General features: G+C 39.9%; 1 protein-coding gene across 3 annotated transcripts; it reads right to left on the reverse strand.

Moving 5' to 3' along the window:
* Window positions 1-849: 849 nt before the first annotated feature.
* uts1 (urotensin 1) lies at window positions 850-11,056 on the reverse strand. Of its 3 annotated transcripts, none has more exons than XM_038798802.1 (2): window positions 10,987-11,056; window positions 850-2,118 (listed from the first exon to the last, which is right to left on the reverse strand). In XM_038798802.1, the coding sequence occupies exon 2, from the start codon at window positions 2,103-2,105 to the stop codon at window positions 1,596-1,598; it is 510 nt and encodes a 169-aa protein (XP_038654730.1). In that variant the 5' UTR covers window positions 2,106-2,118; window positions 10,987-11,056; the 3' UTR covers window positions 850-1,595. The 3 variants fall into 3 exon arrangements, with proteins under 3 accessions (XP_038654730.1, XP_038654728.1, XP_038654729.1); XM_038798800.1 differs by lacking the exon at window positions 10,987-11,056 and adding an exon at window positions 9,572-9,656; XM_038798801.1 differs by lacking the exon at window positions 10,987-11,056 and adding an exon at window positions 8,412-8,590.
* Between the last annotated feature and the right edge of the window lie 6,588 nt (window positions 11,057-17,644).

Below are 17,644 nucleotides of genomic sequence, written 5' to 3' on the forward strand. Positions count from 1 at the left end.
ATACTGGCTCCCAGTTGAACAATATCCCTAGTTGTCAAATTGTTGTTTGATAATGTCTGTGATGCACATGGATATGTTTTACTATGTTAAAAGCTCTATATAAACATTAGTTACTGCTGTTGTTGTGGGGTAACTAGAGGAGGTCTTCAAGATTATGAAGAGTTGTTTTAAGGGGAGTATAATAACCTGTCAACCAAATGGTAAGAGAGAGATTGGAAAAAATATCTCCTTAGCATGGTTATAATGGAATTTTCTGCCACAAAATGTGGTTGAAGCAGAGTCCAATGTATAGTTTAAAGGCAATTAAACAGATGTTTATAAAATAGAAATATTAAAAAAAATAACTTTAGAGCACCCAATTATTTTTTTCCAATTAAGGGGCAATTTAGCATGGCCAATCCACCTGTGCTGCACATCTTTGGGTTGTGGGGCTGAGACCCACGCAGACATGGGGAGAATTGTACAAATTCCACACAGAGCGTGAGTCGGGGCCGTGACTGAACCCGGGTCCACAGGACCGAGAGGCAGCAGTGCTAACCACTGTGCCACCATGCCACCTTGATAAAATAGAAACCTCAGACGATATGGGCAGGGAACAAAATGTGGAATTAAATCAGGTGGATTGTGGAGAAATGTAAGAGCCCCGTGACCTGGATTATCTGTTCCTGCTAACACCACTCTTCCAGAGTTGGATTTCCTGCCTCTTCTACATTCCTAAATTATTCGATATGTTTCTTGTCCTTTGCATTAGAATTGCTATCGGATTTGCCTTTTAAACGATTGACAGTATTTCAGACAGTATGGAGACAATGCTAAAGATTTATTTCAGAAGGCCTACATCAAAATATATCTATTCAGTATCCATCATAAAACACATAATGCTGTCTTTATCTCATGACAATATTCAATTGCTCAATTCTTCTCCAGTGAAACAAAACATCTTCAATATTATTCATGTGAGTAAGTTTTAGAAAAAGGCTGATTGGTTTAACAAGTAGATTGCTATCAATTTCATCTCTTCAAATCAGCCAACACAAGACTACTTGAACAAGAATCAAGTAAAAAAAAGCTATTTTCCACAACTGTGTTTAATGTTAAACTTGAAGATATTATCCCCAAGACAATTACTAATTTGAAGGTTTTTAATTATGTTCCATTCTTAAAGTCAAACATTAATTAAACTATTAATGTTTGTCACCCAATCATTAAAACATCTACATTTGATTTCATTATTTTATACATGGACTTTTAACAGAATCCAAAGATGCAGCCTGATAACCCTTTACAACCATTAATTATACAGCCTTTTCAGACTGAACAATGTGTTGAGTCAAACTAATACTTTTAAATGATTTTTATTACTAAAATATGTGACCAAAGAATTATTTCATGCTGAACAATTATTTCATGAATAATCTATTTATTTGGTAATGTTGGAACTGAACATTTCTTTCAGATTTACATGGGTTTCATAAGACAGATTTGGTTAGTGCTTTGTTTAGTGACTTTGGGGTCCACATGATGAATCTCAAAGATTAGACTCTAACTTGATGACAGAACTAAGTCATTACAATGTTAGATTCAAAACACATACATCATTTGCCAATTGTGTCCATAATTCTACGATTGCTGTCTGCCTGCATCTGTTGGTTCTCATGTTTTGCAATCTCGATCATTTCCCTCAAGAGGTGAAACGTGAGATCCAAGGAATTGGGTGTTTCAGCGGGTCTCTTGGAGCGTCCTGCAAAGGCCGCTAGCATATCTTGGTCAGCTTCTTGAGTGGACATGAGGCTTTTTGCATTTGAGGAAAGTTCACGTAGGAAACGAGTGGCTTCTTTCGCAAAGATATCTTTCACCATCATCAGGGAATCTGGTGGTAGCTGAGAACGAATCATCATGTATTTAGGATTTTGTCCCAAGGACTGGAGTATTTTTTCCTTCAGATTGTAGGAAAGAGGTGTGTCATTTTCTTCATCAGTGGCTGTATTGACATTGGGGTCCTGTATGTCGAAGATCTTCAAATCTACAGCACGACACACAGAGGGAGGGATGCGAGTGACAAGCAGTAAACAGGCTGCAAGGAAAATGAGGGGAGTTGGCGCCATGTTGGATACAAATCTGCAAATAAACATATGAGAATCTGAGTTATAGCAGAGCCTGGTATGGCAATAATACATTTTCTTAAAATCTAGTTTTACAGGTCAAGAGTTTCACACACTCTGGATACAATTTAATGCAATTTATTTTAATATTCTACTGTAAAGCATTCAAATATATAGTAATACCATGGAATATCGAACAGGCAAATGGCATCTAAAATATTAGGAAATTATTTGAATAATTGGTTGGTTGAGGATACTTTTTGATTTGTGCATTTTGATGAAAATAAATGGAAGGACCTGCTTGTGTTGTTTGTTTGCTGCTTACTCATATCTCATTAGTACTTTCTCACTTGTGACTGGATGTAGCCGTATAACTTTATGAGCTATACAGAAATGGAGAATTGTCCATTAGTTTTGATGCACCAAAATATAACGCCTGAAGTCACACTATGTGCTTTGGATTCAAGCCCTGCACTAAGAAATTTGATCCTGTCGGGATTTCCTGTTTTGTAATAACACTAACCTCTCAGCAAATTTGACAGTAAGAAGAAATTCACTGCTTACAAATTAACGGAAGGAACTTTACTTTGAAGGGCAACTTTGTCGATTACTGCAGAATTAATATTTCTAATCTACAATATTGATTTAGTAGATGAATGTAACTTTCAAGAACTGTGTTAATGCAAACATTTGCAATCATTGTGCTCAAATGTACACCCTTTCAGTATATAGATTTAAAAAGACAAAATTGCATTTCATCCATTTATATGCTGTTGACTGCCTGTAGGAATATTTTCAATGTATAGCTATTAGTTTTAAATGCACGCCAACACGAGAGGATTTTTAACACTTATTGGAGTTATGTAGATTTATGTGTATTTTAATAAGGCACGGCTGGAATTTAAATGCACTCCATCTGTGGAAACCTCTTGCATTGTGTACAAGACAGAATCCAAAGCATAGTATTTACATATGTTTTAAGTATGAGTAATGTGCTGTGGTGCTTTATCACCACTAATTAAAAGAGTCTGAAGTAATGCAGAAGGACAGCAAACTACAAGTGATTCAGGTAAAGAGAATACCAAAACAATGTCAATCTGAAACAAAGAACAGGAAATTACAGCAGAAATTGTTGAAAACATTTTGGGTGAGATCCTTTTTCAGTGGCAGGTCTGATAAAGGTTCTTACCTAAAACATTAACCTATCATTCTCTTTCAGGCACTGAGTGACATGCTCCTTTTCAACATTTTGCATTAGCACAGGTTCCCCAAAACACCCAGGGCAACATCCTGCATAATCTTCACAAAACATTTGTAGAAATATCCAGAATTCTAATTGTAATATCAAACTGTTTTCACAAAATGTACTTGCTGCTTGTTTTCTTTTGATGTAAAATAAAAAAAATTGAACAGTGGAACATTTAAGTGTATATGAATTTTTCAACCTTGTAAAAATTAGGATTTCTAAAATCTACAGAAATGTTTAAATATTGGGCACAGCTTGTCAAAATGTCACAAAGGGGCAGAATTGTGCAGCTTAAGGACGTTTACATCTCCATGAAGAACAGGGGTTATAATATTTGCATTATTAATTGTGCCTCATCATTTAAGGTATGAGACCAACATTTGGCGAACAGTGAGTTTATTAACTAATACTACACATATATAGTCGTTAGCTGGCCACATTGTGATAGACCTGAGAATGCAGCAATCATGGGAGACTCAAATCGAACTACCTGGGCAGACTGTCATTCATCAATGAGGTTGCAGCTGTGATGTCTGTCCAATCCACTAACACATGTAGGGAGTTTTTGCAATGGACAAGTAGCAGTGAATATCACAACAATGCTCAATTCTTATGACACAGGAACCTCGCAGGTACCTCTACTCTTTACTGTTCCAATAAATGATAACATGAGTCCTGTGATGCCACACAGCTCACTACATGCGCCTCACTACATCCAGTAGCAAACCAGCAGTGAACGTAGGGATGCCCAATTTAGAAGATCTCCTTTTGTCAAATTGTGTTCATTATTTTTTTCTTTCGAAATTTTCAAATTCTCAACTAAGTTTTGAATGAAACAACTATGATTTCTCTTCTACACAGCAAAGCATGGCAGACTGAGCTATGGCAACAGTAAATTAATTTTATTAATTTGTGCAGTGTAGCACTTTGCATGATTATCTGCACTGATATCTGCACTGCATAGGTTCTATGATTCTCTGATACTGCCCTTTGTGTGACATAAACTTCTTTGTGCCAATTCTGGGTATTTTTTTCTTCACTAGTAGTCACTCTTTTTCACTGGTGGGTGACTGCAGCGCCACCAGCTGGGTGGAGCTGCATCTATTCTGCTCAGCAATGCTACTGATGGAGACCAGCTCCTCATGAGGCCCATTCATCTATGGTAACATAAAACAGTGGCTGTTTCAGAGTCCTACTTTAGTGCTGGCAATGAAAACTGGTTAAATTTGCAGTTTAAATTGGGCAGCAATGGGGAAGGGCAAGTCAAGTGGGAGAACCAGGTCGACATGAGAATTGGATAAAATCTGAAAATGTGAAATATAGCAGCAAATTGTAATGTACTGCATCTTTAAAGATAAAAGGGGAGCTAAAGATAGACTATAAATATGGTGGAAATATCTAAATATGAACTGGAAAAGGGGTTTGAGTATTAAAAGATTTCACAATGGATGCAGTCCATCTGACTAATATTGAAAGCTATACTGAGATAGCATTTTAATGTAATGAAACATCGCAAGACATTTCACAGGGGAATTACAAAGCAAAACGTGACTCTGAGCCAAGTAAGGGGACATTAGGGCAGATAATAAAAAGTTTAGTCAAAGAGGTAAGTTTTAAGGAGCTTCTAAAAGGAAGAAAACAAGGTTGTGAGGTTGGAGAAAAATACAGACATTCGGAGGGGTGAGGGAGTTGTCAGGTAGAGAAATGCCGTGTAGGGAATGGAGTTTGTGGTCGGGCCGAAATAAAATGGCTTTGGTCTTCCCAAGATTTAACTGGAGGAAATTTCTACTCCTGTGTCATGCTGGCCCCCCTATGGAAGCCAGAATAAGTCGCGCCCAGGCCCTGTTCCGCAGAGAGGAGAATCGCCCCATAATATAATTTGCCTGCAGCATTAATGCAAATTGAATTTAGCCCAATTTTACTGTCAATGTATAATTGTGTCAATTTCAACACGGTATGTCTGGACAGTGAAGAATGCCCTTGCACAGCTCTACTTAAATGCAATTCACTATGGCAGGTTTCAACTGCTAGCAATTTAAAAAAAAAACACAAGACTTAGTTATGCAGATAGAATGGAGAATCTGCAGCTGTTCGCCTTAGAGAGAAGAGTGTTGAGAGGAAATTTGATGGAGTGTTAGGAGGTATCTAGACATAAAAGAGAGGGAGGAGCGTTTTACACTGGTTCTCGAACCAGAGGCTACCAATTACAGGTGAATGGCCAGAAGAACTAAAGGTCAGTCATATAAGGGAAAACCTTTCTACACAGTAAGTATTTAGGATCAGGGACGCACAGTCTGAGAGGGTGGTGGAGGCAGATTTGATCATGACTTTAAAAGGGAATTGGATAAGTATCCATACAGAAATTGTTTTGCAAAGCTATGGAGAAAGGTGCAAGAGTGGGACTAGCCAAATTGTTCTTGCAGAGATCCAACATGTACATAATGAGGCGAATGGTCTCCTTCTGTGCTGTAACCCCACTCTGTGACTCAATTCCTGCAGTTTCTTTCACAGTTATTAAAATCGGGAAAGATGGGGTTTGTTTCAACCAGCTGGTTACTATCCGTTTCTTTGGTGGATTGGCGAGGTGGGGAGGTTGGTTGGGGTGTGTGTGGTTCAAGGATTGGTATTGTGTTTACCTTGTTTTGTAATGCTATGTGTGCTAAACGTAAAAATGTTCAAATTTGAATGAAAATACATTTTTTTTAAATTGGGACTGTTGTTCAGCTGTTGTACAAGACTATTATTAAATGTCAAAGTTAAATTTTCAAGTTTTCGTATCTGACTGATTACAGTTAAAATTAGTGCAAATTTGTCTTCACACCAGTAGAAAACATTTAAATTGATGCAGGTTTGCAGCAGTTATGCTGTCCATCTTACACAAGGACAATGCAAACAGACAGCATAACTTAAACACTGTACTAGACCATCATTGGCTAATGTTAATGGCGGTCCAGTCCGCTTCCTATCATATCGAATTGTCAGCAAAATGCATTTGTATTAAAGTGGAATAATTTCCATGAAGATGGGTGAATTTGCTTCAGTACCTAAAGACAGGAGTTTTGTTATTGTGATAAAATGATTTTAGCCTTTTTCAGTTCTTTTCTGTTTTCAAACACAAGAGGCGTGCAAAAAGAAAATATTTTCATAAAGGTGATTTCTGGGAAAGTGTGAGCTCATACTTTATTTGCCCTAAATGACCTTAGTTCAGAAAAGTGGATATTGTAAAATATAATTTACTAGTTTGTTTTTCACTTTAAATAGGATGAAGATACTAAGTATCGCAATGAGGTGGTCAGTCAGCCAGAAATTATTATTATTATTATTCGCAATCCTCTTTCATTCATGGTAGTGAACCGTGAAGAACTAAAAGCCGGAGAGTATAATTAGGTATTGGCAACAATTGTTAATTGGTCCAACACTCGATTCCTTTTAACAGTAATATTATAGCCCTCAGTAAGAAATAGGAATAAAATGGATGTAATTACACAATCTTCTGATATCCTTAAAATTTAGTTTAACTCACTATTTCTATTCCAATGAATGCATTTTCAAAAACTTTGACTATTGATGGAAGTTAATCTCTTCTGTCGCGAGAGAGATTTCAGAAAAATACAAAGAATGTTATAAATGGTAAAAGGCTGTTTGGTGCATTAAAGGTGACCTCTCTAATGCTCTTTCCCCCCTATATACCCCTCCCCCAACCCCCCATTATACCATGTAACTGTGAGTTGATTATCTGGATTGACCCAGTTCTATTGTTTGAATTTTGCAAAGTATTAAACAGTGCATACATAGAAAATTAAAATAGTTTGCATGTTCTAAATTAAATATAATTATATCTTTAACTAATAAATCTAATGAGAATCATGTATTGGTGTAAAATGTCCATTACAAGGGATGTACTAGAATGCAGTTAAATATACAATAAAGAGACTTAAGCAGCTCAGTAACAAATTTTCACTTAAAAAAATTACAGTTTTTCTTTCTACTTAACTACTCATGTATTTATAAATAATGCACTTTATAAGTTTTGCTTCATTACTTTAAAAATATGCCCTTAAAGTTGCTTAGTCAGGAAACAAAAGTATTAAAATAACTTTGGGAGGTGGTTACAGAAATGTAACCTTTTTCAAAGGTTTTTTTAAAATTTAGAGTACCCAATTTGTTTTTCCTGATTAAGGTGCAATTTAGCGTGGCCAATCCACCTAACCTGCACATCTTTGGGTTGTGGGGGTGAGACCCATGCAAACAAAGGGAGAATATACAAACTCCACATGGACAGTGACCTAGAGCTGGGATCGAACCTGGGTCCTCAGTGCCATGAGGCAGCTGTGCTAAACACTGGGTCACTGTGCCACCCTAACCTTTTTCAAAGTAATGCTGCTTGCCACTGCTATTTACTTTAATGGATAAGGGCTATGGGTTTTAACTAGAATTTAAAAAAACTCTTTCTGAAGGGTTGAGAATCAGAGAATCAAGACCAAGGAAAGCATTGCAAATTTAGTAAAATGATAGCAAAATACTGCGGATGCTGGAAATCAGAAATTAACAGTGAAAGTGCTGGAAACGCCCATGGGGTCTGGCAGCATCTGTTCTTCGCCCTCGATTCTCTCTCCATTGATCCTGGCAGACTTGCTGAGCATTTCCCGCCATTTCCTGTTTGAATTGAAAGTTTGTTAAATGGATCCTTGTGTTGGTTGGTCGGAAAGGAAAGTGGTGTTAGTCAGACATTCAACTGACAAGAGTAGCCAGCACTGACGCGGGACGTTCTTGGGACCCCTGTGGCTGGTTGCTGGGCAATCTCAGCAGAGCCAATGTTAACTGCAACTCAGGTTTGATGAGGGGAACGAAAACCAAAAGGGAACAATTACTGGAAAGTAAAAGAACACGAATTCAAAGCGGTTAATGCATCAATTTAAAATCATATCTATCACCCATTGCTTAACGCCACTGACAACAATCTTCAACCTGGTTTACCACCCAACTTGCAACATTCTTAAAAAAAAATTCAAACAGGACAGGTTTGTTCTGCTTATTAGTGGAGTTGATGTTTCCTCGCTTACCTGGTTATTGTTGAGATGGAAAGTGCAAAGTGTGCCTGAAGTTGGAGAGAATGGATGATTGGCAGAAGCTGTCTGCTGGCACTTTCTGACCCATTGGGATCTCCACCAGCTTTATATAATAGCCAGCAGCCTGGGCTGACGTCAGTGTCTCTGCAGACACCGCTTGTAAATGGATTGAGGCGTTGCACAGATGCAGCTCTGCTCATGTCAGCTCCCACTGCTACAGCACATAAATATATATAATGTAGCCGCAGATGACACGCTCATCCGCTGAAGTATACCGATTAAAATTTAACTAGCCGGCGCGCGCGCTATTGCACCGATTTTAAAAGCGTTATTCAATCATAAACCAATGATGGGCTTTTTTTTCTAACGCGTGAATTTTGATCAACAACTTCCATTTATGAATTGGAACTAGTTCACCTGATGTTTTTTTTAAATGCAGCACCTAATATGTCATCAGGAATAATGTAAGTGAGCTCCAGGGAGTTGCTCAACTGGTGGGAAGTTGCCGAATGAGGCAGATCGGGTAGTGAGTCCTCACTAACATCCTAGCCCAATACTGCTGGTGCTGAAATTGGGGGTTTCCGCGCGGGGAGCTGATTCTAGCTGGGGGCTGGGGTGTACCGGCTCCGGCAGATGTAGAATGATGTTGTTTCAGTGATTGAACTCTGATGTGGATTGAGCTGTAAATGTCCACAGTTCACTCTTGAAGGTGGTCACTCCAGTGACTAGCCCAAGCAGTGTATCTGCGGAATCTACTCCAACAGCAGTCAATGCAGAAACACGTGGACCTCAACCAACAGCATCCAAACTCCTAATCAGTTTACACTTTAGTTAGCTCTGTACTAACAATAAGCATGTCATTTAAAAAAAAGTTTGCTTTGCACCGCCGATATAAGGAGCAATGAGATTGTACCAGTCCGGGATTTCACTCTTAAGCGATTCCAGTGTTTTCATACTTCACGTTAGTTTTAATTAGCCCGAGGTTTAACACGCATAGAAACCCAGCACCATGTTTAAGGGTCTCCAGTTCAAACTACTGAGAATCATATCCCCACCCCTGGGCTGGTTATTGAACCATAGACAGGTTATGGCTCAGAAGAGGCCATTCAGCCCATCGTGTCAGCGCCGCCATTAGCCGCTCATTTTAATCTCACTTTTCAGCAACTGGTCGGTGGCCCATCAGGTTCTAGCACTTCACATGCAGATCCAGATATCTGTTAAATGAGTTGAGCATTTCAGCCTCGACTATCATCTTAGGCAGTAAATTCCAGACTCCCGCCACCCTCTGGGTGAAAACGTTTTTCTTCAAGTCCCCTCAAGTCCTAGCCATCAATGGCCTTAAATCTATATCCTCGGTAATTGACCCTCAGCTAGGGGAAACAAATCGCTCGTGTCTATCCTCTCCAAACCCTCATAACTTTGTCCACCTCAATTAGTCTCCCCTGTTCTCGGGAAACAACCGGAGCTTAATCAAGCCATTAATATTCTGGAGATAACAACAATCCTCTTCACTATCAACTACACAGGCAATTTGTGTGTCATCTGCAAATTTCCTGATCAAGCTTCCCACATTTAAATCTAAATCGGTGATATTTACAAACAACAAGGGCTCCAACACTGAGCCCTTTGGAACACCATTGGAAACCGCCTCTCATTCGCAAAACATCCATTGGCCATTACACTCTATTTCTTGAGCCAACTTTGGATCCAACTTGCTACATCCCCCTGTATCCCATGAAATCCCACTTTTCTGAACAGACTGTCATGTGCGACCTTGTCAAGTGCCTTACTGAAATCCATGTAGACAATATCCACTGTACTGCCCTCATCAATCCTCTCTGTTACTTCCTTAAATAATTTTATTTAGTAAGACAGGATGTTCCCTCACAAAACCATGCTGACTATCCCTGACCAATCCATGCCTTTCTAAGTGACAATTTAACGTTGCTGAATTGATTCCAATCATTTGCTTGACACCTATAGGCTGACCAGCCTATAATTTTCTGATCTATCCCTCATGCCTTTTTTAAACAATGGTTCAACGTTTGCAGACCCCCAATCCTTTGATAACTTGTCTCTATCTAGTGAGAATAGGAACATGATCCCGAGAATATCGATATGGAGTGCAGACATCTCTCCCACTCTTAATAACTAAGTCCAGATAGTTTAGGTGCAGGATGCGTAATCCAAACTTTAGTAGCTTCTCAAAACTAAGCTGAGGGAGTAAGCAGTGGGAGAGTGATAAATCTTTAGATCGGACTACCAAAGGAGACAGTGGTTGGGATACTGCAATATGAGTAATATGGACAAGACACGTTAAGAGCCGGCTGTTTAGGACGAGCAGGTGACTTCGGACCTGTGTGGGTCAACCAAAGCCCTCCCCACTGGTGATTTCCCGGCTCATGCTCGGGTCTGTTGGAGATTAACTGCCATGATTGGTCAACAATTCCATCATCATTGTATCATGTGAAAGTAGGAAAACAACATTTGTAGTTTATCAATTCCTACATTTCTAAGTGTGCGCATGAATTTCTATAAGATTGATCAACTAAAAACACACATTGCTTACCCGAGTAGATAGCTACACTTCTCGCTGCAACCTATCCATCCATATCCAGGGATGGCGCCCTGGGGACAGATCTACACCTCAAAGCCCTATTAGTCATAGAGCCCAGGTGTTCAATTGGAAGTTGTGACCTCGCACCAGAAACTCTCATTCAATGCTGGATATAGAGGAGAGCACATCTGCAAGCCGGGGAATAAAAACGGTTCAAATGCTAATGAAGATATTGGGGATTATTTGCCAAATACACTTATAAACAGAATTCTTTATAAACTGATTCATAACTCTATTGCTCACAGAACACTGAGGAAATGGGCAAACTTATTAATGTAATGACATTCCCAGATCTCTGGGTTAAATGTAATTAGGTTAAGCCATTGCAAATTTTAGATTTAAAACATGTAAAATTCTCAACTTGCCGAGACATCTATTCATTTTAATTTTTCAGTATTGTATTCTTTGTAAACGATTGATATTTTAATTCTCACACATTATTATATGGTTCAACTCATCGAAAATGTCACCAGTTATATTGCATACCCGAGTCTTATTAAGCCAAAGGAAAAGGTAAATCTGCAACATTATCAACTGTGTTTCGCACATTCTGGCACCATTTGCATGCAAAACCACACGTTTACTGCTCTATTCCATCTGAAAACAAAACCAAGAGTTTACTAAGAGCTTGATCTTGAAACCAAAACCCATTCAAAGTCTCCCCTAATCGCAGTCTTGTTCAAAAGTGTTTCAGCTCTTTCATTCATCGACCATCGATATTGACTCAACCCCCACTATAGCAAACTAGAAAACATTTATAGTTTTCTTGAAGATGTCATCAGCCCGACTGAAAGTCAGAGTTCGCGCCTGAAAGCACATATGTGGGTGGATAGTTCCTCTATGATGAAAGCGCATGTTAGGGCGGGTCGCTCCAGATATGTTGAGAGCACATGCTTGGTGAATAATTATTCTATGGTGAAGGCACGTGTTAGGGTGAGTCACTCCAGTTGCGCCGAAGGCACATGTTTGTTGAATAGTTCCTGCGGTGTGGAAAGCACATGTTTGGGTGGTTAGTTCCTCTCTGTTGAAAGCACGTGTTTGGATGCACAGTTCCAGCTGTGTTGAAAGCACATGTTTGGATGCACCGTTCCAGCTGTGTTGAAAGCACATGTTTGGATGCACAGTTCCAGCTGTGTTGAAAGCACATGTTTGGATGCACAGTTCCAGCTGTGTTGAAAGCACATGTTTGGATGCACAGTTCCAGCTGTGTTGAAAGCACATGTTTGGATGCACAGTTCCAGCTGTGTTGAAAGCACATGTTTGGATGCACAGTTCCAGCTGTGTTGAAAGCACATGTTTGGATGCACAGTTCCAGCTGTGTTGAAAGCACATGTTTGGATGCACAGTTCCAGCTGTGTTGAAAGTCCGAAGATGCCCATCCCCGAGACGACCTTCGGTCTGTAACTGTTCGAGTGGTGCGGGGGATATTGGGGAAAAATATTAACCATGCAGCTTAGAAAAGCCTCCTCATTCTCAGATTGTTTTCATTCTCATTGATTAAAAGACATCTGTAGACACAACTGTCTAGTTTACCTTATATTTTATTGTGTAAATGTTGGCTGGAGAGCTGATTTAAAAGTAATCAATATGAAGCTACCTGACTCAATAGGTAACCGAGCATAACAGGCTTCACTTGTGGCGCAGATCAACAATCCTAAAATAACGATCTACTGGCATCTAATTTCTTCACCAAGGCTCCTTTAATCTAATTAATCATTGTCGTTTTGGAAAGATGATGATATCCTTGTAATTTAACAAATTCAAACTCTCGGCCCGTCAGGCACACAGGGTGTTATTGCTCATTTTCAACACAATGAAACCCACACCAAGTAATAGGTAGCAATCTTTGAAAATCAATGGTCGCTACTATCTAAACCCTTCTACCTGCATATATCAACTCTCAGCCACGCAAATCCTGACGTACTTCTTTGTTGCAACATTGATCAGAATATACCAGCCATTTTTATGACCTGAATATCCAAAGCTTCAAAATTGACACAATATCCATAACTCACCGCCGTCCTTTCATAGATCACTCAGCAGTAATACAGGTAACAACGGGATAGAAGCATCGCCTCTTTACTGCACACAATCTCACAGGTTATTTGGAAACAAAACCGCTAGGAATATAAAGCAAAGACCAGTAATACCTTGCCATGAAAATCATTTCCACAATTACAGCTGGACTAATTAGTTATCCAAACCTATATGAGTGTGAATCAGTATTTGGGTATTTACAGAGCATTGACCACAGACAGATTTCCGATGAAAAGTGTCAATAATCAGAGCAGGATGTCAATATTTCACTTCAAAATGCATTGAAAACCCCGGCCAGGCTCAGTTAATGGAAGCCCTAATTTTATAATTGTCCACAGTGTCTCCAGCATTTGATATACCCGGAGGAAATGCTGTGATTGGCATTTACGGTATTAAAGACCTGACACGAAATGTTCGACTCAAAGAACCTAACAGGCATTGTTTTGACCATGGAATGAGGTCTGCAGTTCCTGTACAAAGATACTGCGATTATGTTCTAACATTGAAATATTTTTGCAAGCTCTTGATTTTGATAAATCTAACAATTTTTTAAAAAAATGGCCTGAGTTTGTCATAACTAAAACTATCGATTATTCTTAAAGTTTCCTCACTTCCATGAGACAATTCATGGCCCAAATGGTGAATTTTGCTATATCATGGACATCCATTTGCTAAATAGAATAACAAACTTTCTCACACCACCAGGTGATTAGATGCTGGAGGTGTGGCAAAAACGCCCGTCTCCTCACTGACAGGCTTTCCCATCCCACATACATCACCCTCCCCATCCCACATACACCACCCTGCTCCCCCCATCCCATATACATCACCCAACCCCCATCCCACATACACCACCCTACCCCTCTCTCCTCCTATATACACCACCCCCTCCCATCCCACATATGCCACCCCCTCTCCCTCTCCCATCCCACATACACCACCTTCCTCCCCATCTTCCATACCACATACACCACCCCCCTCTCCCTCTCCCATCCCACATACACCACACCCTCCTCTGCCCACACTGGGATGTGATTATTACTCCCCAGCCCTGGTTGATCTCAATGTTGTCATTCACCTCGCCTCCCCATGTCCTGCATCTCGGGAGGTTACTGGTACATTATTACAATGTTACAAGACGCAACATACATCATGACAAACTTCCGGTAACATTCGTGGGTAATATTTTCTGAAATGCTCCATTTGTATTCAGAGTCACTTTCATTCCCTCACATCGGAATGTGTGAATCCACAAATGTCTGCGACCTAGCCAACTTTCAGATTCTTAATGCTGTACTGTAGGTTGAACAAGTAAAAACACTTGACCAAATTAGGTGTATATGTCGGAAAGTTTAACCGTAGAATGATTTATGTTTCCTATCCTCTGCACTTTAACCATCTTTAAATGTCGCCTCTTTCAAACTCTATCTGCAAAATCACAATGGCTCCACATTATCGCCAAATTGTTGATTGACCGTGGTTCTCATCTGCTAACCCTCCTGTAAATGAAACCACGGTTTATGTCAAGGATATAGAATAATTGCCTTTTCTAGCATTAAAAAGGATACGCACATTCATAGAATTTTCCACAGCAAATCTTTCTGAGCTGTGCAGTTTGTATGTCAAAGTCAATGGCAAAGTGCATTTTAATACATTTAACAAGATCTGATGCGTTTACATATAGCTCTCGTAATCCATGGTGTTCATTATCACATAATGGAAAGGAAAGTTCTTCCAAAATACCAGTGTTTTATTTTCATTCAATCAGGTAATCCATCATTTATTTAAAAAAAACTAATGTTGGAGTTCATAGAATGGTGTCCAGATAGTTTCTTAGAGCAACACCTTCAGGAAGAGAGCTGGTTATTTTGGACTTGATCCTGTGTAATGTGACAGGATGAATTAATGGCTTCAGTGTAAAGGTACCCCAAGTAGCTGCTACCACAATATGATTGAATTATACATTGAAAAGGATAAAGAGTGGGTCATGTTGAACAAATTGATTGCAGTTGTATAAAGAGTAACATGTGTTGTGGATAAAGGGGATCCTGTAGATGTGCTCTACTTGATTTCCAGAAGACATCTGATATGGTGCCACATCAAAGATTATTGCATAAAATAAATGCTCATGCTGTAGGGGGCAACATATTAGCATGGATAGAAGATTGGTAGAAAACAGAGTATGTATAATTGGGTCTTTTTGATTGGCAGGGTGTGACAAATGGATACATGGAATGAGCGAGCTGTCATATGAACAAATGTTAGACAGACTAGAAACATAGATAATAGGAGCAGGAGGAGGGCATTCCGCCCTTAAAGCCTGCTCCTCCATTCATTATGATCATGGCTGATCATCCAACTCAATAGCCTAATCTGCTTTCCCCCCATATCCTTTCCCTTAAGTGCTATATCTAACTGCTTCTTGAAAACATACATTGTTTTGGCCTCAACTACTTCCTGTGGTGACGAATTCCACAGGCCTACCACTCTCTGGGTGAAGACATTTCTTCTAATCTTTCCAAAATGGTTTACCCTGTATCCTCAGACTGTGCCCCTTGGTTCTGGACACACCCACCACCTGGAATATCCTTCCGGCATCTACCTTGTCTAGTCCTGTTAAAATTGTAGAGGTTTCCATGAAATCCCCGCTCATTCTTCTGAACTCCAGCACTTACAATCCTTTTTAAAAATAAATTTAGAGTACCCAATTAATTTTTTCCAATTAAGGAGCAATTTAGCATGTCCAATTCACCTACCTTGCACATCTTGTGTTGTGGGGGCGAAACCCATGCAAACACGGGGAAAATATGCAAACTCCACACGGACAGTGACCCAGAGCCGGGACCGAACCTGGGACCTCGGTGCCATGAGACTACAGCGCTAACCACTGCACCACCCTGCTGCCTAGCCCTTACAATCCTAACTGATTCAATCTCTCCTCATAAAGAGAGTGGGCAAAGAAGTGGCAGATGGAATACAATGTGGAAAATTGTGAGATTATGCAAAACTGCACACAATATTTCACCTGTGGCCTCACCAAGGTCCTGCATAATTGCAACAAGACACCTCTGCTCCTGTTACTTGAATCCTCTCGCTTTGAAGGCCAACCCATCATTTTCCACCTTTACCACCTGCTGTACCTGCATGCTTACCTTCAGGGATTGGTGTACGAGGACACCAATTCCTTGCTGCACATTCCCCTCTCATAATTTATTGCCATTCAGATAATAGTCTGCCTTCTCCCTTTTTCTACCAAAGTGGATAACCTTGCATTTCTCCAAATTATGCTGCATCGGCCATTCATTTTCCCACTCATTCAACTTACCCAAATCACAATGAAGGATGTGTTTCCACTGGAATTGATTGAAGTATGTCATATTCTGAGTGGTCTTGGACAAGGTGGATGTGGAAAGGATGTTTCCTCTTGTGGGTGAGTCTAGAACTAGGAGGCACTATTTTAAATTTAGGTGTTGTCCTTTTAGGACAGAGATGAGAAGAAATAATTTTTCTCAAAGAGTTATGCGACTAAGAACTCTCTGCCGCAGAAGGCAGTGGAGGTGGGGTCATGAAGATTTTTAAGGGAGAGGTAGATAGATTCCCCTGCCTAACAAGAATCTACGGTTATCACTGGTAGATGGAAATGTAAAACTTGAAATACAAACTGATCAACCATAATGTCACTGAATGGCAGAGCAGGCCAGAGGGCCTTAATGGCCTGATTCTGCTCCTAGGTTCATAACCTCACTTTCTGACAGCAAACTGATCAGTAAATATGAAGGCATGATTTACAATTATAACGTAGATCATAAGACCACATGCCACAAAGTAAATCAGCTGTATTGAAGCATTGTGAATTATGTGAGGTAAGAGTTGTCTTTATTACAGAATATATCACAGAGCTATTTGTAGCTACAAGATGATCTGCAGCCAACTAACGCAAGCACAGCTCAAAACTCTTCAAATGACAAGTGCAGTGGATAGAAACCATATGGCGATGATTCCTTACATCAACCCAACTACTTTGAAAAATGGGTTCTGTTGGTTCATGTTCTGTCTGACTACAGAAACATAATGTATGTCAAAGTATCCATGAGGAATCCATGATGATTATTCCATAACATTCTATTCTTGGAAACTTGCACAGATGATTGGAGAGTTGCTGGGAGACAGGACAAGCTGCTGCAGTCTACCTAATGACCCCCTTCAGAATCCCAGATAGCAATGTACATATGGAATGAAACGCACACCTCAGCTAGAATTAATGTAGCCCGTTCATTATCAGGCCGTTTATGACAAAGATTGTACCATTTGGACTGCTTAGGGATGGTACTCATTCATAACTCAGCAAAGAATGTGTGAGAAACCATAATGTGCTGCATATAGGGGACCTGATGACAGTGGTAATGGTGCTGGACTAGAAACCCAGCTAATGGGCTCAAATCCCACAAATCAGCTTACAGAATTTGAAATCAGTCCCAGGTTCGATTCCGGCTTGGGTCACTGTCTGTGCGGAGTCTGCACATTCTCCCCGTGTGTGCGTGGGTTTCCTCCGGGTGCTCCGGTTTCCTCCCAC

This window comes from Scyliorhinus canicula, chromosome 6 (genome assembly GCF_902713615.1).
Source record: "Scyliorhinus canicula chromosome 6, sScyCan1.1, whole genome shotgun sequence".
NCBI classification, from domain to species: Eukaryota; Metazoa; Chordata; class Chondrichthyes; order Carcharhiniformes; family Scyliorhinidae; genus Scyliorhinus; species Scyliorhinus canicula.